The 27,427-nt window shown below is 45.0% G+C and overlaps 1 protein-coding gene, 1 long non-coding RNA gene and 1 other non-coding gene across 5 annotated transcripts in view; 2 read left to right on the top strand and 1 right to left on the bottom strand.

The window, feature by feature from the left end:
• Nucleotides 1-12,173, top strand: part of LOC119453252 (rho GDP-dissociation inhibitor 1) — a 14,521-nt gene extending 2,348 nt beyond the window's left edge. For both annotated transcript variants that reach the window (XM_037715278.2, XM_037715279.2), the window contains exons 2-5: nt 4,116-4,313; nt 6,315-6,398; nt 7,952-8,092; nt 8,860-12,173. In XM_037715278.2, the coding sequence (XP_037571206.1) occupies nt 4,130-4,313; nt 6,315-6,398; nt 7,952-8,092; nt 8,860-9,059 (609 nt within the window). In that variant the 5' untranslated portion in view covers nt 4,116-4,129 and the 3' untranslated portion in view covers nt 9,060-12,173. The remainder of the gene's footprint in view (nt 1-4,115; nt 4,314-6,314; nt 6,399-7,951; nt 8,093-8,859) is intronic.
• On the bottom strand, nt 6,335-27,421 carry LOC125945587 (uncharacterized). 2 transcript variants are annotated; one of them, XR_007467026.1, is made up of 3 exons: nt 26,277-27,421; nt 17,808-17,879; nt 6,335-6,450 (listed from the first exon to the last, which is right to left on the bottom strand). It is a non-coding gene; the product is annotated as an uncharacterized LOC125945587 (long non-coding RNA). The 2 variants fall into 2 exon arrangements; XR_007467027.1 differs by lacking the exon at nt 6,335-6,450 and adding an exon at nt 17,362-17,720.
• On the top strand, nt 26,900-27,063 carry LOC119454684 (U1 spliceosomal RNA). The gene has a single exon (XR_005192618.1). It is a non-coding gene; the product is annotated as a U1 spliceosomal RNA (small nuclear RNA).
• Nucleotides 27,422-27,427: the final 6 nt, after the last annotated feature.

The following is a 27,427-nucleotide window of genomic DNA, read 5'->3' as shown; positions in this document are numbered from 1 at the left end:
CCGTCCACTGGAGTGAGAATGGCCTCTTTGTTAGGTTATGTGCTAGACTGCATGTTGTGTTGACAAAATTCAATTAAGTGAATCACTTGAGTGTAGGATGTTCGGTCTTGTCAAACAAATGGGCATTCCCCTCTAGTATCGTCAGTATCGTTCCACTGGCCTAAGTGACCAGTGGAATTCGCTCATCACTTGTGCCTCTATGGGTTTGTGTTAACTACGTTTGGGGCTTAAAAATTCTCTGGTTAAACAACTCTCTTTTTTTTTTTTTTTACTAGGTTCAATCAGTTGGGGGGGGAGCAAAAACATTATGCTTTTACTGAAGCATAGTTTCTGAAATGCTGTATTCTATAAATAGAGAAATTACTTATACTTCAGTATATAGATGTCAAATTTGGCTGTTAGTTAGGCCTGCTTCCGATTCTGAACAAGTATGTGAGTAGTGCTGCTTGACAGCCTTGAGTCTCATCATGGCAGGGTATAATATTAGTTGCATTGTGTCATGAATGATTTCCGACTCTGCCACTGTACACTACCAGCACTGTTGATTGTGCAGTAACTCTTATCCTAGTACCCCCTGAGGTTTTTTCCTCATTTAGAGCTAGATAATGGTGCCAGATAGAGATTCCTTATCTGGCTCTCTAGGCTCCATAGATTAAATGATAACAGAAGTCACAGCCACGAGTGAAAATCAGCTGAGCACACTATTCGTGGAACCTGATGCAAAAAGAGAGATGTGGACTTCCAACTTCTGTTGTGCTAGGCCTTTAAGGCTCGGTGTGTAGCAGTTACACTAACCCAGCAAATACTGTGAGACACACAAGCTCATGGCCGTGCTCTGTGGAGCGCATCGAAGCAAACCTGCACAGGCACAGTGACACATAGAGGTGTGGGTTGGTGTCATCTGCTACATTGTGCGGGGCCTGCCAAGCCTGCATTTCAGGTGAAGTAAACATTGCATTCAGTAGCATATTGCAGTTGCAGCAAGCCGGCCTCACTTTTGTCCACCGCACGTGAAAGGACAGTGGTTTCGCCACCTGGTCATAGACTCCAGTAAATATTTCTGTAGTGCGCCCGAACATTGTAGCAGACGACGCAAAGCCATGCCTCCAGGCATCCCATACATGCGCAGGTTTGCCTTGGTGCACGGCTCTGGCTGCTGCACTGGCGCTCTGCGACACATGGCAATATGCTTGGGTGTCCCGGAATACTTTGTTGCAGTTATGTTGCATACTGGTGCTGAAGGAGTTAGCCTCCGATTGCAAAAATTCTTCCCCCCCCCCCCCCCCTTGAGGTGCGTATTTCTCACGTTAGGCCATAATACAAATGCTATTTACTCACCTGCGTATTTTTTTTTTTTTTTTTGTTAAACCAAACTCGCTTGCCTGGCAGGTCCTGTTGGTGCACATGGATGTGACATTGGGCACGGCTCTCCCTGGAGCTTCTAGTGCACCATTACATCTCAGGCACTGGCATTTGCCTGGTTCTTGCAGCAAAATAAAAAAGGAAAAGAAAGTGAAAGCTTTCACTAGTGCTTGACCCAGCAGTCAGTGGAAAGAATTCTATTGTACGAGAAGACTGGTAGTACCATCTGGTCACTGTGGTTAGCACTATTACTTTTTAGGTTTTTTTATTGCTTGTCTAAAGATGGGCAGCACCAGTCCACTATGTTGCAAAGGAGAGTTTTATAAAAGTACAGGGACAGAGGGTAGCAGATAGGATAAGGGAACTATTTAAATATGTAGAAAAAGTGACGAGGTAAAAGTTAACCGTGGTTTGCTTGTGGGATGACATCTGCGTGTGAACTCTGTGCAGTGGGGGCCTTAGATTGGCATCTTCAGTAACAGCGTTGTCTGTCACAATGGTTGAGCCGTCGCAAAAACAGCATGTAAAATGTTTTTATGTCGCAGGTTATCATGTACGAAACACTTTATATTGAAGCATAAGCACTCCCGCTGTAGTGTGCACTTATATCCCATGTGAAGAGTATTGCCAGGTTGCTAAAGGTTGGAGGAAAATCTAGAAACTCCATGCTCGCCGTGCTTCAGTTTCAGTTGAGCTTCTTTTGGTTTACTTTGCTTGCTTGTACTACATGTGAGCGAACTTTAACACCAGCTGTATTACGGAAGAAGCTATACTTTTTATAATGTTTTCATTCTAAGAAAGCTTTGTGCCACTGTGGCCACATTTTGGGCCAAGCCATGCATTCTCGACAACCTGCATCCCCACAATGGAACGTGCTTGTTTAAAGGCTCGCACATACCATGGTGCCAGATTTCTCTCTCAGTAGTATTGCAAGAAGCTCTGTGGATGTCATAGGGTTGTAAACCGAGGTTGTTTGTACATATCTTCATGAACACTTGGGGACAGTGCAAAAAAGTGGGACAGACTCGTGTTGTGTAATGTTGTCCTTTTTTTTTTTTTCGTGCTGTACTCAAGTATTGACTTGGCTATATATAGTTGACAGCCTTTATCACTGGCCTTCGGACCATTAAATTTGGCCGCGAGGGGTCGTGAACACCTGCTGTTTTCCTTAATTAAAATTCTGCTTTAATCAGGTGGCTGATTCATATAAATGTACCTGGCATTGTATGAACAGACTATTCTGTATTGTGTGTTAATGTGCGAGCGTTACCTGTTTACGGTAACGGTTGCGTTGGCACACTGTGGCAGCCGGTTTCCAGTGCTTCCTCTGGCTACTATTATTTATAAAATTCACGACATGTGGTGCAAGACTTGACAAAAGAGTAGGTGGGATGCGTACAGTACATTGTGCAGATATCAGCTGTTCACTGTGAAGTACGTGTTTACGGGGAATTCCAGCTCAGATAGAGAACAAATTAAAGTGAGTGTTTCATTGTGTAGCCGTAGCTGGTGCCACCCATTGCTCTGTCTCATCTGACATGACATGCACTCGTGCTGGCCAGGAAGCAGTTAGGGTAATTCTTGCTTGTCACTGAAGCATTCCAATGCAGGTGGAATGCGAAAACACTTGTTCATCAATTTCAGTATGCATTAACCTTTAATGCTGTTTTTTTTTTTTTTCTCCTCTCAACTGATCCTCGGCCTGTGCCGGTTTTTCTTGCACGTTGGTTCAATGATATATTGCACTACATAGAAGTTTGTTCTTCATCATTGCTGTCTCCCAATTCGGGACGTGTACTAAGTTTATAAATCTTTCATTGTACGAAAATGCAGGTGTGCAAACACGGACGCAAGGGGTATAAAGACAACCTAAACGCCAACTATAGACGGAAAGGTTGTGCAGTGGTGAAAAGCGTGACCTACTGTACGACCTTTCGGTTGGTAGTTTAATTTAATAAACAGTTTTGAAATCCCTTCATCTGCCAAAGTGCAAACTGACCTGCCACGCAGGCTCACCAATGGCTGCCCTGCCAAGACATGGTGACAGAACACCCAAGACTGTGTGCTTACACCTGCGATCAGAAATAGAACTTGCAAGGGGAAGTGGGGGGACACAAGCGACACAGACAAAGCCGACGAAAATGACATGAGCGCTTATCCCGTAACTAACAGTTTATTGAAGGAAGAAATGCATATATAAAGGAAAATAGAACTAACTATGCAATTGCCAAGCTTAACAAAGGCTGCTCCTTATATGTGAATATTTGAAAATAATTAAGCCCAATAAAAAAGAGACAAGGCACAGGCGTCAAAAAGTTTTGCACTCCCCTACTTCACCGTGGAACCTTACCAACTGGCCCGAATGTCTACCTTAACTCAAAAGTTTTGTGTGTCGTAGATGACCTCTCACTAGGTGGCACAAATGGTGCACAATGTTATCTTTTGCGTGAGTTGCTTTGGAAGAGACGGAGAGTTTGCAGAAAACATAACACGAATATACTCTGGAGAAGCAGGGGTCGATATCTATAACCGAGCTTTAGGAACGCCATTAGCCATGCACTTCGACATGTCCACTGCCGAGTCACGCGAAACCTCGCCAAATTGATCATATTCCCGAAAGTGATCGCTCAAGAATACCGCCCCAGGCCCTGTTAACAGTGACCTGGTAGCCATCTCGTCGTCTTTCATTGTGTGACGTATGCTCGTCATTGTGGGTCCCATGTAAAACTGCACATTCGCACATGCACATTCAGGCGAGCAGTGGGCCATGGCCGACGACAAGGTGCAGACGGCGGTGCCCGAGGTAGAGGAAGACGAGGACCACCCAAACTACAAGCCACCTGCGGCCAAGAGTCTCAAGGACATCGTTGAGGCCGACAAGGAGGACCCGTCACTCCAGAAGTACAAGGAGACGCTGCTAGGGGCCGCCACTGCAGAGGCCATTGTTGTCGGTGGGCATCTGACACGTGCATGCATGTCGTCCAGTGTAACTTTTGCAAGCGCATCCAATAGAGGCAACAATTTCATTTGTAACCTGTAATGCAAGGTGGTATGCCTGTTATGCAAGGTGGTACTTCACGTTTAATACCATTCACGCGGTGTAGCACAGGAACACTTGATGTCACTGGCAGCTTTAGTGTGTTCTCGTGGCTCATTTGGCTGTCAAAGGCATACTCTCTCTCCCAGTGTTAGCCGTTATGACTGCACACACGAAAAAAAAAAAACACATTTCTGAAGCAAACTGAAAATATTTTACATAACACATCCCCATTAATGTCTTTTTGTGGCGCATTTCGAAAGCTTTCGGCAACTTAATTTTTTTTTCTGACATATTACAATAGGGAACCTAACTGCATTCACTGCAGCCAACATTGTCGCAGCACATAAGTAAATTTGGAGTTTTATTGTACAGCAGCCGGTTTCGGCAATACTGCGCCAAGAACAGGGAGATTGTGTTGTAAAATAGAAAGGTTTTTAAGCAAGTACCTTTGGTCTGATTTGTCAATGGTATAAATGGCTAAAGCTGTTTCAGAATTTCTATAGCTTGCAAATATTCGAAAGTGTTTTATACTGGAACTGAAGGCTTCGTCTCCTTGTAGAAGTGCTGAGTGTATGCGTAAAATGCAGTAACAGAGTTTCATTGGTGCATTTCATACTGTGGACAAAGGCCGGTATAATGTAAAACTATTCCAATTTGTTTCTATTTCAAATTGGGCATTAGCCATCCGTTATGGGTCAAATCGGCTCCAGCTCTGCCCATGTGGGTGGCCGCCATGCCAATATGGGCAGAGCTGGAGCCGATTTCACCTATCACAGAGGGCTAATGGCCAATTTGAAATAAAAACCGATTGGAATAGTTTTACATTATACCGGACATGGTGTGGCCACCTGTCTTTCCTATTTGTATTTTCTTTCATGCAAAGTGTCTTCTCGCAGTAAGAGTGCCCTTTGATATTGTAGAAGAGTAATGCACTAATACAGCTCAAATAATTTTTCTGTTTAGTGTCCGTTTAAAAATGCACTTGCAGCATCAACTTTAAGTAGGTATCATTAGGAATCCTAAGGTCTTAAATACTTGATGGTGTTATTCCCGTTCGTATGGCACAGATTCGTTTTTCCCCCTTTAAAGGGGTACTGATCCCATACTTTAGAACTTGAAGAAACGCTACCACACACTTCTTGCATATTCAGGCAATGACACTTGGCAACTTGCAGCTCGCTCGGCTTTTTTTTTTTTTTTTATGTTGCTACATTGGAACTGCGCAACGTCTATAGCAGCATAGTAGACGACCGACTGAGCTGGAGCGAGTGCCAAAATGCCGTGATGTGCTGCTCCCACGCAACCACCTTCTGCGTCATGATGTCCAGACACACACACACACCTCCTGGTAAACAACACCAAAATGGGTTCCTAGAGAAGCCGTTATAGTAAATCATTCAGGGTGCTGTTAGGCTTGCTAGTATGCTTTATAGGGTTTCAATTCCTAGGAACTTACTTGACACAGAAAATGGAGAGTGTGAAATCTTTTGTTAGTACTCCTTTAAAAGTGTAATTTGGCCCGTACTACCATTGTATAAGTCTAGAGGTTAGAGCTTCAAGCATACTTGCTCTTTATAGTCAAGCTGAGCAACATTGTGTGAGTAGTACTTAAAGCAGATACCTGGGCTGGTTAGGAATATTGGCACTTCATGCATTTCGAGTGCTAAAGAAATAGGAAGAGTTAAGAGAAGAGGAAAGATGAAATGACAGGTAGGACGGTGGTCTTAACTGATTTTATTGCATTAAAAATATACCCGCACCTTATACCCGACCCGGGTACATACCCAACCTGTGTACCAGTGCTGGAAATGCATGAAATTGTCTGAGTAGATGCTGTGCACTATTGGGAATTTTTGTTCGGAATGAGACATTGCTTTCTGCATTGCTTTTCCTTCTTGCTTCTCCCTTGCAGAACCGGACAGCCCCAACCGCGTTCTTGTGAAGAAGTTGGTGCTGGTTGTCGAGGGCAGACCTGACATCGTGCTCGATCTCACAGGTGACTGGCTGTCTGACGTTTGTACATCTTTAATTCTTCTTGGAGTGGGCTTCTGCAATAACGAATTCGTCATTCGTAGCGAGGAACAGAGCTTTCGCAAGCGAGAAGATGACTAAAAAGGGAAAAAAAAAATCAAAGTGCTGCCACCTGTTGTGGACTGTCGTCCCTTTCTTGTGACATCGACCCTAGCCGATTCACAGAGAGCGCCATTGAGGAAGGTCACGTGGAGATTATGTCAAGTCATCCGTTCTGGCGCGGGTTGTTCAGATTTGAGGAGCAAGTGCAAATTTCTTAGGCAGCAAATTTCTTTGCAACAGAGGGACATATTGGCACACAGAAAAGCATGATAGACTTCTTGACGACTGATCTATCGATCTAGCTCGGCTTAATGTTTTCTCTTCAGTGTCCCGTTAAGGGAGCCCCAGGTAGTCGAGTTTGATCCGCTGTGCCCTACTTGTAACTTCCCGAGCTGTTTCGGGACGTTAGATCCCGTGATTCGATTTGATTTTAACACTCGTAAGGTGTATCTCAAAGCACAACAATTTGATCCCGCTATTATAATCAAAAGTGAGCTTGTCACTTTCATCGAGGTGCTTAGTAAAACAGTATATTGGTTGCTGCAGCTCTTTTAGTGAGGCGGTTGGGGTGGCTGGCATTTGCACTCGTATTTACTGGTTTAAAAGGTTCAGATTTGTTAGTGTCCTGAGATGTCGCTCGACACCACTTTGTTTAGTTTTCACTCCAGATTTATCACCCTGGCTTCATTAAAAAATCTATAGTGAAAAATTTTGCAGGTACCATTACCACGTGCTTTCTCAGTTTTCTCTCCCCCCTTTTTTTTTTTTTGACAGTGACAAGAGCACATTCTTTAATTGTGCATGGCTTCCCGCCCCACTTCCTGTTTTTTGAAAAATATAAGACATTGTGATGCGCTTGCATCAATGTGGGATTCGTATTTGAGATTTAGGTTTCAGTAGCACAGCACTGCAACTCATAAGCGCACAGATAGTAAAAGTGTCGGGCCTTTCCCATTATGCAGCATCGCGGAGGCGAACAGCTGCTTCGAAGAAACGCATTTAAAGTGCTCTCATTGCATGCCAACAGTGCGAGTGCTGTGTGTGACAGTGCACTTGATGATTTGGGACTTGGCATAAACGACTACCCCTGCCAGTTCTACCCAATTACTGAAAAGTGGAAGTTACCTGGCAGTCTCACTGGCATGTTTGTAAACTGCAGCGCCAAGCAGTATTTTTCTGCTCCCGTTGTTGGTCACTTGTGCTTACCTTTTGTGGATGACTGTGCAAGTCAGGCTGCCCGTATGGCATTTTTTTTTCTGTCACACACTGTTTTAGATGGAATGTGAAGTAAAGTGAATTGAATTGAACCGTTCCCTTGCATACAAATCAAGCGTAATACGGTGCATATTGGTGTTACACTTTAGTCGCCTGTGTTGTATCTTCAGCCTCTAATGACGACACTTCTGTACTTACTATAAAGTTGCCTGTTAGTCTGTTGATACTGATGGAATGGGCTTACTTTGTGTGCACACGCAGAGGACTTTGAGCAGATCAAGAAGCGCACGTTCATCGTCAAGGAGGGCATTCAGTACCGGATCCGGATCGAGTTCTTTGTGCAGCGCGAGATCGTCACAGGTCTCAAGTACGTCCAGAAGATATACAGGCATGGACTGCAGGGTGAGTGGTGCTTAACTATTAGCCAGTTCTCCCGTAGTTTGGCCTGTACTGCTTTCGGCCATCCATGACGCACAAATCTTGAAAGCCATCTGCATCGGGGACACATGTCCGCCGTGCGCTGTGCTTTCGCGGCTTAGTTTGCGTTGATGCAAGACACAGCACGAAGGTCAATTCACAAGCGGCTGCTGCTGCCGCGCTTCCTCACTCCAGCGTTTTGACAGCGAGCTTCTGCAGTCATTGAGTGAGATGTGTTGATGTTTGCTTGTGCGCGCGTGACGCCGTGCTTGTTCATTGAGTTAGTGTGCCTATGTTTACAAGCTTATACGGCTGATAAAGCTTATACGGCCCTTACTTCGTATAGCTGTCCACTAATGTGCTATCGCAATCAGTGCTTCTCCTTTCGAGCGAAACTGTGACATTTTTATGTCCGTGACAGTGACCCGTTGCATGTTCTTGGTATGCTTCACCGCAATACATTGAGTATGCTTGACTGGGTATTGTGGCAAAGCTGATTCTGTACGTGGCATGTTTGCACTGCTGCAACAAAACCTTGTTACATGAATCAATCAGTGGTGTGCTTCGTTGGTCACGTCAAGGTCAATTGAATTAATGTAAGTCGACTGTATCTGGCTACCTTTCTTGCGCAACATTCACTTGTGTGTGTCTGATTGCTTTATCCATGTTCTCTATTGCACTTGAATGTTGTAATTCATATAGAGTAATCGAGTTGATGCCCTTTCTTTTGGCATCCTCTGCAACGCCCGCAGTGGAGAAGATGAACCAGATGGTGGGCTCGTACGCCCCCAAGAAGGAGATCCAGTCCTTCACGACGCCGCAGGAAGACATGCCATCGGGCATGCTCGCCCGTGGCTCGTACACGGTCAAGTCTCTCTTCACCGACGACGACAAGCACGAGCACCTCAAGTGGGAGTGGACCTTCGAGATCAAGAAGGACTGGGACGACTAGACGTATCCTCACCTCCGGGCTCGGACAGTGACTCGGAACCGCATCCCCAGCGGTTTCGCATGCCCAACCATCCCCCTCCCTCCCTCGGCCAGTGGCAACCCACCACTAGCGGTGTAAAAAGGCACCAAGATTAGCCGCAGAAGGCAGATCAGTGTGAGAAATTTGTTTTCCATCGCTCCTACTCTTCATTCGTCCCGAGAAGCTGGGTGACAGCAGTGTTGGTTCCTTTTAGTGTAGCTGGCCATGGCATTGCTACGTTGCTTTTCAACGTCGGCACCCCCTGCTTGGCGGCTAACCAAGCCTGCCTGCATGACGTGGCAAGGGTGAGTCTTCTACACTACTCTAGAAGCTGCCCCTCAACATTACTGTGCAAGCACAGTGTCGCCTCTTATATCACGTGGTCATTGGACTTCATTGGCACTGTTATGTAGATGCTGCGAGTGCGTTGTTATTAAAGTTCAGCTCACCGTTCACGAAGGAGTTTGAAAGTTTGAAAGTTTATTTAACATAAGTAAAGAAGTAAGTGCTGTTTAAACGCAGAGGCCACGTCATGCAAGGGGTCGTGTCATCCGCTTTCTAGATTTAAGGTTGAGTGTCAAGAAGGGGAAAGTTTAAGAATGTGAGAGTAGGTGGGAAGAATTCAAATTTCTCACTTTGTCTGGCTCTGCCTCGTAACGTTGTCATTGCTCCCATATATATGGGAGTGGTGAAGATGGCTAGGAAAGCTGTTGCTCTAAGACCAAAGAGTGGTTGTACAAGGTTTCCCGTCGTTTGCTGGAAGGCAAATTGGATCAAATGCTGGATGCCGAGACGATCTCTTCGAGCAAGCAGACACACACAAAAGAAGTTCGCATTGTTGCCGCGTTGTTTCTGGAAGCAGAAGTTCCTCTAGACCCCCACCGTTGGTTAGCGGAATTGCCCTCGGTAGTGTTGTGACCGCGAATGTTTCCGTCGCATGAAGGGGGGGGGGGGGTGAGAATGCGGATTGTGGGTAGTGATGGCCAGCGTTCCTGCATTTGTTGTCGCCGCACCAACGCTCGCAATCGCCGAACGACAACGGCTGAAGCTGCCTCCGTCGTCGGGCTGCATTTGTTGCACCATTTTGCGTACGAGGCTTGTTGCGAAGGCCACAGTGAAGCTACTTAATTAATGTGCACCTCTGAAAGAGGTGAAAAAAAAAAAAAAAGCCACACGTTGATGACACATCAGACTGACAGACACTGTTGATTTAATGGTCTCTTTTTTTGGCAGCGTGCATGCTTTTTCACTATGGCCGCCAGAGTGTAGCAGTTTCAGCTGCTTTGATTGCTCACTGGAAGAAATGTTTTGGCAGGTTTCATGTTGTGGTGCGTTGCCACTGGCCACTGAGTGTTCTCCTAAGTTCTGCGAGAGTCGGAAGTTGAGTGGACCGTTCTTTCTCTCCTCCTCTAGCTGTACATAATGAGGCGTCGTTTCAAATGTCTTACATGCTTGTATTTTTATTCTTTTGTTTTCCACGGTTTGTAGTCGCTCGTCTTTAGCCGGCTTGTTCGGCCAGTGCGAGCATGATCGATGACTGCGACGTCTTTATTTTTTTCCGACTCGTTTTGTTTTTGTGTGTACCAGTTTGCTCAGTTTTATTCAACTGGGACCTCTTGTATTTCTTCCCTCTCTCCCTCTTTATTTTTTCGTTACTTAAACTAACCGCACAATACATCGGCGTACAGAGGCGAACGTCGTTGGAGGATACCCGCGACGTGCCCAGGAAATGCTGCCTGTCGGATGGACAGCAGCAGGCTGTTTGGAGCTTTTTGCAATGTGCGGGAACAGCTTTTGATGCCTGACGAGAATTGTGGATTATATGAGTATTTTGATAGCACATTGTGCATCTTGAAAATCTGGGATGCCATTTGGCTCCCGTACTATAAGGAAAACAAATAAAGCTCGGTGTGGCCACGCTCAACTTTTGTAATGAGAATATTAGTCTAGTAATAATGCTGCAAGTGCACTATGCAAAACTGGAGCTGTGTTCTTGACCGATCACTCTTGGCAATGGTTACAAGCCGGTGAGGCAGTCGATGTTATGAAAGGATTGGCACAGCTTCTAACGGTGTTGTAGTTGCGTTTCTCAAGTGGGTTTGACCAAATGGCCATAAGGTCTTTTGAGGTGTTCCATTAGAGGTTATGTGAAGCTAAAGTGAATACAGTATCCTCGAAAGTGATCGGCCTGAGAACACTGACCCCGGTGTGATGTCTGAGAGACCTTTTTTTTTTTTCTTCTTTTTGGACCGCCGGCACAGACACTGCGCTCTGGATGTTGTCTTCCTGACACATTGGTGTATATTGAGCTGAACGAACTTGCGGTATCATTTGCTTTGTTATTAATGAGTTTTACAATGGATTTCTTTTAAAGAATGTATGTTAACATGAAGCCATGTTAACGTACATTCTTTTGTTGACTGCGATGGAAGGTTGCCAAACCGGTGTAGTCTGTTTAGTGCTTTGTGGACACCGACCACAGAGCGAGCAGACTGGAAAATGCCGGCAAAATATTTTTCCTGCTCGCAATGCAGATTCTACGTGCAACACCCCTCATGTTCCAAAGCTAGTTGCTCACGACAGTTTACCAAGTTTTGCTATTTGTGTTTCTGTACAGTTGTACATACAGTGTTTCGCTTGCGATTCGTTCACTGAAAATGTGCAATGCCTGCTTAATTTCTCTGCACGTAATAACACTGCACCAGCCTCGCAGATTCCTTACGTGGCACGTTCGCACTGCTGCAACAAAACCTTGTTACGTGAGCGCCGAATCAAACATTGTCGTGCCCAAATTTAAGTTGTTCTTTTTCTCGCACGTGCCTTCGGTGGTTCCATCACACGATGTGCCTGCACCTGTGACCGCGTTTTGATTGCACCGATAGTTGCGTGCACCGTTTTTTCTAAGCTCGTTTGGAGCAGTATTTCTAGGCACCGTTGTTGGACTTTTGGAAAGGTGATGTAGTTGACTGTATAGTTCGACCGAGCTTTTTTGCAGGAAGTCCTCGATATTTTGCACAGAAGCTAAGAACGTTGCGTTTGTCATTCTGCTGGGGCCCCGATGCCATCCACTGCAATAAAGCGTGTGCAACAAATTTACATTGTGTTGTGACTTCCTTTGATGCATCTTGAGATAAGGCTTTTGGGTTCGCACAATTAAGGGGAATAAATGTGTGATGGGTTTCACTGGAAATATGTATAGTAGCCGTGCTTTCGATCACAACAGTAACGCAATGGCTTACACTTGGAAGACCTTGCATGGAGGCCACATGGGACTGGCATAGTATAATGGGAGGACCCCTCTTTGTCAATCCTGTCTTCCTTATCCTCCAATCATGGACAACCATTCCCATTGATAACATGGGTGGAGCACCATTCGGCCCACTGACAGTGCGCTAACATTGTTGGCGGGCCTAACCTTCTTTTACAGTGACGGTTCTGGTGACCGTATTTGCAAATACGGTTAGCCTCTTAAAAGAGAGAGAGGATCTTTGATGAAAGAAAGGTGGACAGTTCGGCCTGAAAGACTTGCCTCGGGGCTGCTACAAGTTTACACGGGAACGGAGAAGTCGTTCTTCTCGGTAACCACTGCACCTATTTTGATAAGGTTTGTTGCGTTTAAAAGAAGTTCAAATCTAGTGACTCTAGGAAGGAAACTTTTTATTTGTTTAGTCCACCAATTTGTTTACAGAAGTGATTAAAAATTTGAAAAGAAAACTGAAGTATACTTTGAGTAAACATTCAACTTGACAATAAAAAACTGATTGCAATTTGGAGACTGCTCCCAATGATACTTCTAAAGCAGACAAAATTAATGTATTGTACAGTGCTCTTGAAATGCTCCATGAAATTGTCTGTAAAGCTTTCGCAATACCCTAAAAAAAAATGACAATCGCATGTGGTGTAAATTATATCAAATTTGTCTGCTTCAGATGTTTCAACGGATGCTGTATTACAGAACTTAGACCAGAGGATTTGTAAGCTTCATGCTGTGTATTTATTCATTTTATAACTTGCCAATTTCCAGATTTTTTTTATTCCAGGTTTTAAGTCAAATTTCTGCATCCTGAAATTGCTAGAATTTAACTTTCTCAAATGCAACAAGTATTATGCAAATTGGTTTGCAGTTATTTCATGAAAGCAATTATGCGTTTAATACCAATCATTTTTTATCACAATCGAGCCCGATCTGGATCGAAATTCTCGACCGTGATCCCGGCAACGGCGGCCGCACTTCGAAGGGGGCGAAATGCGAAAACACCCGTGTACTTAGATTTAGGTGCACGTTAAAGAACCCCAGGTGGTCCAAATTTCCGGAGTCTCCCACTACGGCTTGCCTCATAATCAGATCGTGGTTTTGGCACGTAAAGCCCCATAATTAAATTTGTTGTGATTGGCTCCCTCCCACAGCTTGCGCACAGGAGCCAATCGCAATCGAAAATGCGCCGTGTCACCCGTATTACATGTATTTGAATAGGGAAATCGGAGTTGGTCTTGAGCTGAAGCTCCCTCTTAAGTTAACAATGGGTCAGGGATAAATAACAATATTTTAATATGTTGGTGTCACATGACAAAATCGCCTGAATGATGCGACCATGTTGGACAATGCCTAATGGCACTAATGTGCGTTCTTTTTATTTCTTATTCTCGTGGTGGAGAAGGTAAACATTTTCTCTCCGGATCTGGTTTCTGGCTTTTCCTAGATTTACGTATTCCACGAGAGCTGTGAGTAGTGTCTACGAAAATGTTATACAAGCAAACTTAGCTTATGTTCTTAGTACATTCTCAAGTGTTGGATGTTACTGTTAGTGTGTAAGTCATCTGCAAAAGCTAAAGCAACGGAACAATTGTAAGGAAGCAACTCGCTCCACAGGACAAGTGCATATGAAATCGGATACGTCCCATACAACAGCAGCATATTCCAACAATAGCCTTGTATATTGTTTGTAGACTTGTGGACACTCTTCCTTAAGTGCGCCAGTTTCTTCTTTGCCTTTTTCCATTATGGTTTTTCAAATGTGATTACTCTATCTGAGGCTATCAGAAATATCTCCCAGGTACTTATAACTAAATACCACAGATAGGAGATGATCATTGATGCAGTGAGTAAAGGGTTCTTCTGGGTCATCAACAAATAGCATATCAAAAAGCGAGGCAAGCACAGAACACGTCGGAATGCTCAACTGTTTGGGAGTAACGCACGAATCTGCGGCATCACAGTTTAAACACGGATTGATGTTTAGAAATACAGTATGCTTTATCGAAACACTCAAGTGGTTTCTCAGTATGAGTCTCAACTTCAGTAGAAAAAGAAACAATTATTTGTTATATGCTCAGTGCTTTCACATTTTAGACACGTGTGAACAAGAACAATACTAGACAGAAGCGTGACATAGGAACAAGCTTGCAATCAAGAACATTTCAACATGTACGAAGAATAGTGAATGCAGGACTGATGAAGCACTAAATAACAATCAGTGCATGTGCATTGGAACATAGCAAAGTCAAAACTTGATAAAAAGATGAGTGGAAAAGGAGGAAAACGCATTGAAGGCTTCACAGAAGAAAATGCAAAAACATATTTGCATTACCTTGTCTGCAATAAAAAAAAATGATGTCATTACTTTTTTTGCAAATGAAATGTTGGAGCACAATTAAATTGCCCTTTAAATTGAGTCAGGTTCGTGAACGTTAGGCGCACTTGGCTGCTGTGGAAAAAGTTCTATTTTCCGACACCTAGAGGCGTACATTCAAGTAACATTCTGCTATACTTCTTAAAAGGTGGACATAATGATTCTCCAGTGGAGAATTATCGAACATGTGCGAGTGTGGCTTTGCAAACAGCTTTCTTTGCTGCAGTGATTCAAGCACTTGGTGTACTAGGTCCTTGCTAGAGTGTTTTTTGATGATTACCTTTTCATATGCACAGCCCATCGAAGAGGTTCTCATTTTATTCTGACACTATTTACAGTTTCTTCACTGACTGGTTTCTTCCACTCTTCTTGATGCATGCTGCGAGAATTCAACACATCAAAGAGGTTAACGGTGACTAAAAATTCCTCAGTTGGTTCTGAATTAGCAAACCCAAGTGCATGGCCCTGTATTCAGCAAATGCCGTCGCCACGGACAGGCTCAGTCACTTGGGCTGCCAGACGAACCTTCCTCGATTGCCTTCGCCACTCATATATATGAGCCTTTCGTAACTTCTTTGCCAAATGGACACCCTCTGTTTGGTGTAAATTGTGTAGCTTCTCTACATGCACCCAAGAAAGACCATGATTGATTGATTAATAAAGTGTTTGTGATGAGCGAAAGCATTCCTCACCAACTTCAGCATACGGCAGGGATCTCAAAATGGTCCAACTGGTTCTTGGGTTGCTGGGTGCTGGAAGGTTGTTTGTAGGTTATGGATATTCGGAAAGCTGCAGCCGAGCTCTTGAAGCGTTGCCATGTTTGCTGGTGCACCATCGCAACTTATTGACGCAACCATGGCCCCTGCCTCATGTGCAGTCGGCAAGCTTTGCTTAACAAGGTTTGCTCACTGTTCACCTACAAGTCCATCTACGAGGAAGTTCCCCAGAGGAACCTTCCAGTGCCCATTAACACACACAGCCATCATAACATAGGCAGCTTTTGCCTGTGGCAAGCAGTCACCTTCGGCTCCTGTGCCCATGTCTATGTAGCCTTCAAAGTGGCCCCTTTGCCACTGGACTTGATGCCTAATCGACATCTCATCAACTACGAGGCTGCACACAGTTTGATGGCCTCGCGTGCTGTTCTCCAAACACTTCAACTTTAGTGCAGTCAGTCTCTTTAGAAAGGCCTGTTTTTCCATCAATGCTTTTGTACCATTTCCTTAAAGTACGAGGATGTGGTAAGCATGTGTCGAATACCTTCCTCACATAGCTGTATGCCCGTGGTGAATAAAAGTTGAGAGTGAGAGCAAAAGCTTTCAGCTCAGGCAAGTACTCCTTTGGTGTGTGTTGTCCTGTCTGCTTTGCTGCCTGTCGTTGCAAAAGCTGCTGATTTGCAGCACCAAGACTGTCGAGCACAGAAACCTGTTCTCTGGGCGAAATGTTTTGTGTGGTTAGTGTTTTCAGAACCGATTTCAGTTCAGAATTCCGTTTTTGAAGATGCTGCTTTGACTGCTGCAGCCTTTTGATCTCTTTTTTTGACCTTTGCTGCTCTGAGGCAAGTCTTGCTGCACGAGCTTGCAAGAAAAAGCTTCCTCAGGGGTGTTGACCTACAATGAAAATCTAAGTGCGACAAAAAAAAAATCTAACTTGTTAACTAGTCACCTGTTACACCTGTGCAAATTTAAAGTTCTGTTAACAATGATATGCCTAAGCCTAGAGACAGATATAGGGCCATTTTTACCCCCTCATTAGTGTTCTTCGGTGCCTCAAACTTCCATGTGCATGACAACCTTCTGCCATCATGTCATGGTCTGCTCAAAGAACATGTTACCATAACTATCCAATCAGTTTCTTCAGCTCAAAGAACAGGTATTCAAAACACTTAATAGTACATGCATTTATTGATTTATACATCATGCAGATAACTACAGCATGTGTAGTTAGTATGCTTTACTTGGAATCAAATTATGCCCCTTCATACACATCACTGTCTGCTGTTATTGCATTATGCTGAACTCTATATATGTTTCTTTATTAGCAGATTTTTTTTTTTTTATATCACCCATGACATGGAGCACAATTCTACATCTTGGGCTAGATTACTCTCACAGGCGGACATTACTTACACGAGAAATTAAAATGAATATTTGACTAATTAACAAAGCTTTCACTAATTAAGTTTTAAACTAATTATTTTACGCCACACACTGCAATTTACCACTTGTAGCCGGTGGCTTTGTACGTCACATCCACTTGAAATGAATTCTGAAGGCACCAGTTTTGAGATATGCATTCTCAAAGTTTGCGATGAATTGCTTTAGTGTTCCAGTAATTCCTTTGTTCCTCAGTGCATAAAGAGACATTGTCAGAAAAGTAGGTGGATGAACAGTGCACTTTCATCGCAAGTTTGGCAGTGCTTATCTCAAAAGTGGTGCAAGTTTCAAAATTTGTTCCAAGTGTATGTGCCCTGTGAAATCACTGGCTTCAGCTTGTATATTGCAATATGTGCACTAAAGTAATTAGCTAGAAAGATTATTAGTGACATTTTGTTAATTATTCAATTATGTTTTTTAATTTCTTGTGTAATTAATGTCCACCTCTTCCAAGCAATCCAGATCGATGAGTAGATTTGTGCTGTACACCATAGGGGATTAAAAAAAAAAAGACGCCCGGTATACTAGGGATGGATGGAAAAACTTTATTATTTATCGAGGGAGGTTGGGTGAAAGGGGTTGGGTGAAAGGGAGCTGGTGGGTGGGTCCTTAGTCCAGGACACCAGTGATCCTTGCTACCTACCCTCTGCGCCTGGTCCAAGAGGCCCCTTTGGGCCTCCAGCTCTGGCTGGGCGAGGAGGATCTGCCATGGCTCCCTACTGTTGGTAAGTATGTGACGCGAGTTTGCTTCCTGTGGTCTATTTGTGCATTCCCACGTCACATGTGGTAGTGACGGCCATGCATATCACACCATGGACAAGCGCCGGCATGCAGTGTAGGATTCATGTGTGCTCTTCCTAAGTGTGTTAGAACAGCTCGCATTCATCTAAGTGGATGCACATACATTGCTTTAGTAAGATAGCTTCCATCTGTAGATCTCTTACCTGTGCCTGCTTCCTTTTTTTTTTTTCTGTGTGTTGTCAGATACACTTCGACATTCGATGACCTTTGAATTCCTGTAGAAGCAGTTGATAGCACCTCATTAATAAATGGTTAACTGATGTGCGATGACCACAAATATTTATATTTACTGGGGCCTGCATAGCCAGTTATGGGAGACACTACTGTATTAATGCAATTTCACTGATATGTCACGTGATGACTGATAACACTACTGACCCTCATACAATGAATGCACGTACAGCACTAGTTATATGGGCAATACACTTCAAGGTAGCAACGTGCCTCATCATGAGATGTGGTCTGCAAGTTTGTTCAAAACATTGCACAACAGGATTTTAACTATTGCTAACCTGTAAAAGCATGCTGCAGCCAAGTTGAAAGCTGCCTACTATTTCGAGGATGGAGTAATTATAATCATTACAAGATGGAAATACTGAAACTATCCACCACCAGCGTCCCGCCATCACCACAGTAGCGCACCCAGGATCTCTGCCAGGAGGGGGGGGGGGGGGGGAGGGGTTGACAGTTTGCCAATACCATCTAAACGGGACACTAATTTCAATTTCTTCACGGGAAATTGTCAAAAAATGCGCTTTTTGCGAGTGTAGAGACGATTGCGCGTCTTACATCTTAGTTGCAGTACTCAAATGTGCAAGGAAAGAAAATGGGTTAAACAAAAGGAGGGTTAAGTCGGCCTCAGGGGGGGGGGGGGGGGGGGGTTACAACCCCCGAAACTCCCCCGTCGGTGCGCCACTGCATCACCATGGCAATGGGCACTCTCGTGTTACAAAAAAATTTGAGGACACTTAAGCTTTGGCTTTAAGAGTGGAACGCGATATCAGCATTCAAATATCCCTGACTGATTCTCATGCTTCCCGGCAACTGCAGCTTATGTAACCGTATATGTTTACCGGGAAACGCTGGCGGCGAACGCTATGCACGAAGGCGAGCTTTCTGGTTCTTTTTTTTTTTTCCGCATAGAGGACGCCGCGGATGCGAACGTCATCTGGATGATGCTGCAAGGAACCGAGCGCCGCTCTCCGATTGCTGAAAACGCCGCCTCTTGCGTGGGCCGATCCCGGAGGTAGTGCACAGCGGCGCCCAAAAAATTAAATCATTTCCAGGTTCCTGTCATTGTTTCGCACTTTTAATATTTCAGTCTGAGAAGATTTATAACATAAAAGGCATGCGCTGTCGTGTTTTGTTTCGTGACATTTAATTGTTTATGGGCTGTAAAATTCCGAGGAATAGCTTTGCCAAGAATGCAAGACAAGGTATGGGCAAAATTAATGACAGAATGGTGTGTCAATATAACCCGCAAATACAGCACATCACATACCTACATATATACGGCACATTTCGGTAACAGATAACGGCCGGGACGACGCCGACACCGGATTGGAAGACGCAACAAGACCTTCCGACAGTGGCGCACCGAGGGAGGGGGGGGTTCGGGGGTTGTAACCCCCCCCGACGCCGACCTAACCCCTTTTTAACCCCTTTTCTTTCCTTGCGCATTGGAGTACTGCAACTAAGATGTACGACGCGCAATCGTCTGCACACTCGCAAAAAGCGCATTTTTTGACAATTTCCCGTCAAGAAATTGAAATTAGTGCTGTTTCGATGGTATTGGCAAACTGTCAACCCCCCACCCCTGGCAGAGATCCTGGGTGCGCTACTGCCTTCCGATGTAAACTTTTAGCGAAGGTCGGGTCAGTCAACACGACGCTGCAATGAAAAGAAAAAGAAAAAAAAAAAAAAACCAGAAAAAAGAAAGAAAGGAGATGGTACAGGGCATTGGACATGTTGAGTGGGCGCTTCCAAGCTATACCTTTCCTAGCGTTTCGTTCGGTGTCCCCTTTCTCTTTTATTTCAAATATACTACAAAACCGAATGTCCAGAGAAAAATTTGGGGGACGCTTAAGCTTCGCCTTCAAGAGTGGAACGCGATAGCATTCAAAGATCCTCGACTGTTTCTCACACTTCCCGGAAACTGCAGGTTATGTAACCGTAATGTTTACCGGGAAACGCTGGCGGTGAACGCTATGCACGAAGGCGCGCTTTCTGGTAGAAACGCGGCCTCTTTCGTGGGCCGGCCTTCTTTTGTTGTTTGCACCTTTAATATTTCAGGCTGAGATGATTTAGCACAAAAGGCATGCGCTGTCGGTGTTTTAATTGTTTCATGACAATTGTTTGTGGGCTGTCACCCTCAAAATTCCGAGGAATAACTTTGTAAAGAATGCAAGACAAAGTGTGAGCAACTTTAGTGGTAAAATATATTTGGAGGGCCTGCGTCGTTGGGGGTGATTTTCTCGACCACGGGCGGCATTGCCGACGCCGACACAGGATTTTCTGCGACACGGGGCCCTAAACGCTATCGCGTTAAAAGAAATGGTTGCGCAGTTGGTCCTTTGACACGAACAAAAACGACAATGCACGAATTAAGGCTGCGTGGGACACATGATCATCTTGCATTTGTGTTTATAAAATGCTTATGATGCTGAGCACAATACTTCGCGTATAGGTGGCGCGCGTTACTTTACCAAGTCTTTGCTGTTTGAAGCCAGGACGGGAGTATTGCGGACTGAGATGTACCGAGTCAAGTACCAAGGTATAGACACGTTGTGCTGTGCGTGTGGAGAAGAAGAGGAAACGGCTGAACACCTCATACTTTTCTGTAAGGGGCTTAACCCTACAGTGCAAGGCAACGGGGCTGATTTTTTCAAAGCATTGGGGTTTAGGGACAGTGAAGGCAAAATAGACTTTAAGCGGGTAGAAATAACCAAACAGAGGTTATCTGATTGGTGGATAAAATTAAGGCAGGGGTGAAATTTCACCCACCACAAAGTACAAATTATGTTAATAGCCATGGCGGCTAGGTGGCGTATGCCACCGCCCGATTTAAAGGGTTCAGCCTCATCCATCCATCCATCCAGTCCTCATTGCCCACTGCGAAAGGTGGCGCGCGTTATCCGACGTGATGACGCATGGAGGAAGGAAACCCCAGGAGAGGCCCTGGCCAGCACGAGCGTATTGGAGAAGGTGTGGCGGAAGTCACGTGCTGTTTTTCGCAAAGGAGCACTGGGACGGGTACCCCAAATGACAACGTTGCCATGGCAACCGCGCTCCTGAAGCTTTCACTGCTGGTCTCGGTCGCTGAAAAGTGAGATACGATTTTTCCGCCGGTGTCTTTCCCGCAGCACCTTTTGTTCGCGAGAAAAGCTGACTTTGGGGTTTGGTGTGTAAGCTTGAAAGTTGTCTTTTGGGTCTGTGAGTGTGAGTGTCGGCCAGCAACAGATACACTCAAGCAATCACGGCGCGAGTCTTCGTTGTCTTCTTCAACGTGCCACTGAAAAACACAGGAGCGCGTCTGCTTCACTAAAACTGCTACAGAAGTTTTGTAGGCTTTGTTTTGACGCCCATCAGGAGCACACACTTCCGGCGGCTCGTAACAATGGAAGTTCAAAGTTCGCGCCCATCTGCTCCGGCGAGTTGCAGAACCCCTGATTGGAGGCGCAAAGAGAGGTGGCACACCAACATGGCTGCACTTCCGGCTTCAAAAAAGTGACGTCAGGGCCTCTCCTGTTTTGTTTCCTTCCTCCATGTGATGACGGCAGAATAAAAAAGGAAAAAAATGGCGGGGAGTTTCGCTCAACCCAGAGCTTCGGCTGGCGTTGACTTATTGCCCATCGCTCGTACGAACACCTGTATTGATGTGCGCCATTCAGTCGGGCGAAACTGCGTCTATGCGAGCCTGGTCGTGGAATTGTCGTGGACCCGTTAATGCGGTTTTAACCGGTGAGCATTGCGTGCGAGTGTTGTCCTATAGTTTCGCTTCTGTGTGAGGAGGCGAGAAAGTGCGCGTCACAGCGGACCGTTCACTTGCGTTTGAAATGGTGTGCAAGGATACACGGTGATGAAGCAAGCTAGGATTACTTTAAGCAATACGGATCCACTCGCACAAGCGCATTCCGGGAAGCCATGACGCAAGTGTAAAGGTTAGTATAATTAGTATACCTAGTACCCGACTCGTAAGAGAAATCTCTTTGAGACCACTTTAATTGAGACGATTCGAGTTGTCACGAACGCATGTAGTAGTAGTAGTAGTAGTAGTAGTAGTAGTAGTAGTAGTAGTCAAAAACAATTATACTAACCATATATACGTGTGGTTCTGACATGGTCCTGAAATATATAAAAACCAGGCTCGATAACTGATTCCCGTTGGTGTGTTCGTGTCAATTATGTATTTATTACCTTTTATTATTTTCCTGTTTTGCGTTCATTACGTGCCCGAAGTCTTTATTGTAAAGTTTTCGGAAGCTGCGCGTGCGGTAATTCACACAAGGCTCATTCAAGAAGGGCTTATGAGCTGACGCTATCGTAGCTTCCATAGTCATTTCGAACTTGTTTTTACTCATGACAACAGTTTCTTTAATGTGTCTGAGACTTCACCTGAGACGTCACTTGAATTTTTGTGCCATAACGGCGGACTTTCGTCGGATTTTTCGGTCTGCGCGTTGACGAGACATTCATTAAATTACTTTGACATTCTCATTCGAATGTCTTTACTGGTTCTCTCTTTCTGTCGCCTAGACATCGCCACTGGTTCTGCGTGGTTAATGGCACGTTAGAACGGTCGTGGCTTTCTCTTTATTTTTCGTTTGTCTACTTTCTTGTAGCGCAGGCAGAATGAGAGGGACACGGAATGGCACATTCCACAAACACACAGCGCTTTCAACAGCATTTATTTCCAGTTCTCGCAGGCGTACTTACACTCCTCAAAACGTCATAAGAGTCGTGTACATTGCTCGGCAAATATGAACAAAATCGGGAAAACCACCCGCAGACGCTTTTGTGGCCACACTGATTATTTAGAAGGGTGTCTGTTCAAGGCGAACAGAGGTAATCGAGCTCTTTTATTGATATAGGAATTGGTGGCTTACTGGCTCATGCGTCACCAAATATGGCTATGTTCGTATAGCTTCAATAGTCATTTCGAACTTGCTTCTACTCATGATAACAGTTTCTTTAATGTGTCTGAGACGTCACCTGACGGACGGCCGTCGGATTTTTCGGCCCATGAGCCATCTAAGGCTTTCGCCTTAAATATAACCAGAGGCGCCTCTGATTGGCTCGGAATGTCGCCATTACAGAATTTGACACTATGGCGGATTTTAGGTAAAGACTATAATGTTGAAATGGGCGAAATGATTTACTGCGATAATAGACGTATTTAGAGGGACAAAGGTGGGGAAGTCTGCCAGAATGAAGTTCTACTCCACTCTGTAACAGGGGTGTCGGCGGGAACTATCAACCGACGCCGATTCAACTACCTCGTTCATGACCTAGAGTTTTGTCGACGACCCCATTCACCTGGTTAGCTCAAGCAGGGTAGTGCCGCCCAGTGTCAATAGAAAGTATAATCATTATCATCGTCACCAAACCTGTCAAAATGGCGTTATGCGTTCTGCTCAGTGAGCGGCGGTTCCTTTCAACTTGGGCCGATCGCTCGCCTTCCGCAGACTCCGTGCCGGCATGAGCGGGGACCTCAAGAACGAAGCGGCCAGCGCATCAAAATCCGTCAGGGTCGCCTGAAGATGCGTCGGGTACCGAAGTCCGGGCCTGCGCTGTCGTTCAAGTGAGCTTCGCTTTTGTTTAGCTTTGCGACGGATGCAAATTGGGCGATCGTGTCGTGAATGTCGGCTTGTTACGTTCGCGGCCGCGTTTCTGTGGGGGCGAAAACACTCGTGTACTTACAGATTGTTAAAGGGGCCCCTCATTGCAAGCAGTTGTGCACGGTGCGTATAGTAATGACAATCGTAAGGACACGTATGACAATCGTGTCTCGAAAGTATCAAACGGCTGGCACCGCGCGAAAACAGCGCAAGTTTCAAACGGAAGCCCGCGCGCCCTTACTCCTCGAGAAAGTCGCGCTTTTTTTGCCGGGTAGGTCAAGGTCACACGTACAAATGTTTCTAGAAGATGCACTGTAGCCGCCACGCGAGATCAAATCCCGGCCGCGGCCGCCGATGGGGGGCGTGATTAAAAAAAAAAAAAAAAAAAAAAAAAAGGCCCGTGCACTGGCGTGCATGTTATGAACCTCGGGTGGTCAACAAAATCCGGAGCCCTGTTACGTGCTAGCTATGAAACGGGATATAGTGAGTTTTGTGTCATTATTGAAGATCGTTCAACGGCTAATAAGGACCAGCTCTCGGGAAATTATATTGCAATTTGCACAAACCTGTTGCTTCTGCGTTCATGCAGCTTGGGCGTTGTCCCATGTTAATTAGGAGTTGACAAAAAAAAAAAAAAAAAAAAAAAAAAACAGAACCCATGCCTAAAGATCAGCACTCTTGACACCATTAGTACAGGCTGTGCTGCAGAATTTTGTATAATGGGCAGGTCGAGTACAAATTAGACAAAAATAGTAAAAGTAACAAGTAAGACAAGTGTTAGAAGGAAGTATAATAGGCATAACATTAAGAGACAGGAAGACAGTGCTGTGGATTACAGAGCAAATGGGGGTAGATGCAGTGAGATAGGGGGTAATGAGTAAGGCAGGTAACCGGTTGTCTATCAGAACTACAGAATGGCTGCGAAGGGAAGGGAAGCGCAGTCGAGGTTGGCAGGGAGTGTAGGTGACGTAATAAAATGAGGAAATTTACAGGCATAAGATGGTGTCAGCTGGTGTAATACAGTAATTGGAGATGGACGGGAGAGGCCTTCATCCTGCAGTGAACATAAAAAAATAGGCTGATGATGAACAGATAAAACTACACAGGTGCTTATTTGTTCTCTGTGCTGTCTTTCGTTTCAACTGCGCTCATTGTGGCCGTTCAATTGTTAACGACGAATAGACCTACTGCACACATTCTTTTTACCCATATTGCAGGACGCTGACGTATGAGTGCATGGTTATGACAAGTTTGACTGTGACGTATATTTGCTAGGGTTTGCCTAATTTGGTTGTTTGGCATAGCCCTGTGCTCACCATTTGTGCACCAATTTGATAACTGCATTTTCATACGTGCAACGGTGATAATAAATTATGGCATTTTGTTTGACGGGGAGGCATAGAATGAGCAGTGCTATGTCTGATACTATGTCTATGTCTGATGATTAATCTTGACAACTTTGTGATTTTTAGCCATGCTTAAATTTTACTATCAACTAGCTGTTTTTGCAGTGCTCCCTCAACATGAAACCAAAACATTGTTCATTATCAGAGACAAGTTGCTTTCATTCACACTTGCTCATTCACATTATCTGTACATAGATTGTGCTTATTGAAATGAAATTTATCTTATTAAATGAAAATTTAGCTGATGACAGGGATCCCTAAATGATGGTGGCGGGCTGTGCAATGCCAAAATATTAAGCCATGTATGCCAAGATCCTTCGTAATTCTGGTTGAGAAGGAGAAACGAACTTGTGATTTTGAGCTTCGAATATTTGTACTTTGATTGTCATTGTCTAATCGGCAAGTCCACGCATTACAAAAGTCAATATGTGAGATTCAACTCCTCCCCCACTATTCTAAGTTCACTAGTATGGTTTTGGGCAGCCAGTCTGTAATACGTACTAGTTTGTGGCAGAACTAACTTGAGAGTGTTCAGAGAAGCCATGTGGCAAAGTAGCACTAGCGTAATTAACTGCCCTCTTCTGTACTTTGCCATCTGCCATCTTATACTTTGTTATATCATACAGGTATATATTTCATTAATATTGGTGCCAACAGGCAAAGGGCTAATGTGGGCTGAGTTAAACATGCCCACATTAGCCCATTAGCATGCCCACATTAACATGCCCACAATTAAAAATTTTTACTACATGCTTATTTTTCTGAGGGAGTTGGAAGTTTGGTTGAGTGCATTATACTAGCAAGATAATGGGGTCTTATGCATGCACTTCTTTAGGTTAAATATCCATTTACTTCGAGAGTAACGTAAGTGCAAGAGAGCCCTTGAGGTAAATTAATAGTTTGCATAATCGGAATGCAAATGAGTTTTTAAAAGGCTGATTAGGGTCAGATTTGGGTGAGCATTCGCGGTGCGTACGAGCGGTCGCCAAGTCGCAGTCGCTGCTTTTAAGAATGCCTGCTACTCGTGCGTCATTTTGTGGAAGAAGCAAGAATGTGACGACGTCAATGCTACAGCGTACGAATTATGTGTCGTACAATAACCATCGGCGAGCCCGATCGCCGTCGAGTCCGATCGGGATGGAATTTCGCGATCGCGAGTGGCCTCCTTGCGCAAGCTGTAAAAGGGAGCCAATCGCGGTCGAGAAATTCAATCATGACCGGGTTCGATCGCGATCCGAAGTACTCCGGTGACACGGATTGTCCGGACTTCCATATCACACCCGCGGGCCACGCAGGTTGCATAGATTTATTTGTAATTATTTTGCGTTTTGCGTTTTCGAAGCATGCAGAGTGAAATCGGGGAACGCACCTTGGAACTTGCTGTTCCCTGGCCGCCTCGAGGAGTTGTACGCTACTTAGCAGAGTGTGATTTCCGATGAGAAGCCGTGCAGTTCACGGCGGTGGCGCTGTTGCAACGAGACGTTGTTGTGGGAGAGTGGGGTGTTCGTCCAATTTCGTTAGGCTATAGTGAACTGGAATACTAGTTCATTATATGTTAGGCTGTCGCTAGAAAAAAAACGTTAAACATGTCGACACAGCCAGACACAGCCATGCGTCTGTCCATGACGGAGTGCGATATCCGTGCATCCACGAGTGTCGTATATGAGTCCCATGTAGACAGATGTGAGCACGGTTTGGGTGCGGGGTAAGCGGCTCCGCCACCAGTCGAGGACGCGAAGCTTGACTGGTTTGCCGACATCGCAAATGTTGTGTTTTGAGCAACTGAATGAGGCTTACTGACTTTTATCTGGACATTTAGACAGATTGTAATAAAAGGAACGAGGCAGAGACATTGAGTCTCCTTAATTTTGCCAACTTAGTGACCAAACCGGACAAGTGAACGGCGTAATTTTGGTTTAACGACTCGTCCCGAACCGGAGCAAGATGGCGATCTCCGCGGAGTCTGGAGGCCGTTCGAGACCGTCTCAAAGCATACTTACCTGGTGCCGGGATTACCGTGATCAGCTAGGCGGTGTCCCCAGGGAGAGGCGCGGGCATTGCACTGCGCTCGTGCTGACCCCTGCCACTACCCCAAACTGGGGCAGATGGGGCATGCAATTTTTGGTAGTGGGGGACTGCGTTCGCGCTATCCCCCTCCATTACTGAATCCAAAGAAAGATCGTTGTATTCGCTTAGTTGTCTATGCGGATATGGGTACATTGTTTGTTACCGGGGTGCCTGATGGCTATTGAATCCCAACTTGCTGCCCTTTTCTCCTTGATACAAAATCTCTCTCCGTGCTGTAGAAGCTTGGATATTGGTGCATTTTGGATTGCACGATACTTTGTGTTTGTCGACCGGATCGTGGAAGGGCGAGGAATTTTATGCGGACGCCGATGGATAATCAAGTGATAGGACGCCTCGATTTGCTATTGCGTTGTAGTCGCTCAGGTGTAGCCAGGAGATAACTATTTCGAAGAGACTTGCTGTCTTTAATCGTTCATAAAGGACCATGTACAA

This window comes from Dermacentor silvarum, chromosome 5 (assembly GCF_013339745.2).
Source record: "Dermacentor silvarum isolate Dsil-2018 chromosome 5, BIME_Dsil_1.4, whole genome shotgun sequence".
Taxonomy (NCBI): domain Eukaryota; kingdom Metazoa; phylum Arthropoda; class Arachnida; order Ixodida; family Ixodidae; genus Dermacentor; species Dermacentor silvarum.
Note: the sequence above shows the minus strand (reverse complement) of the source record. Positions and strands in the feature narration are given on the sequence as shown.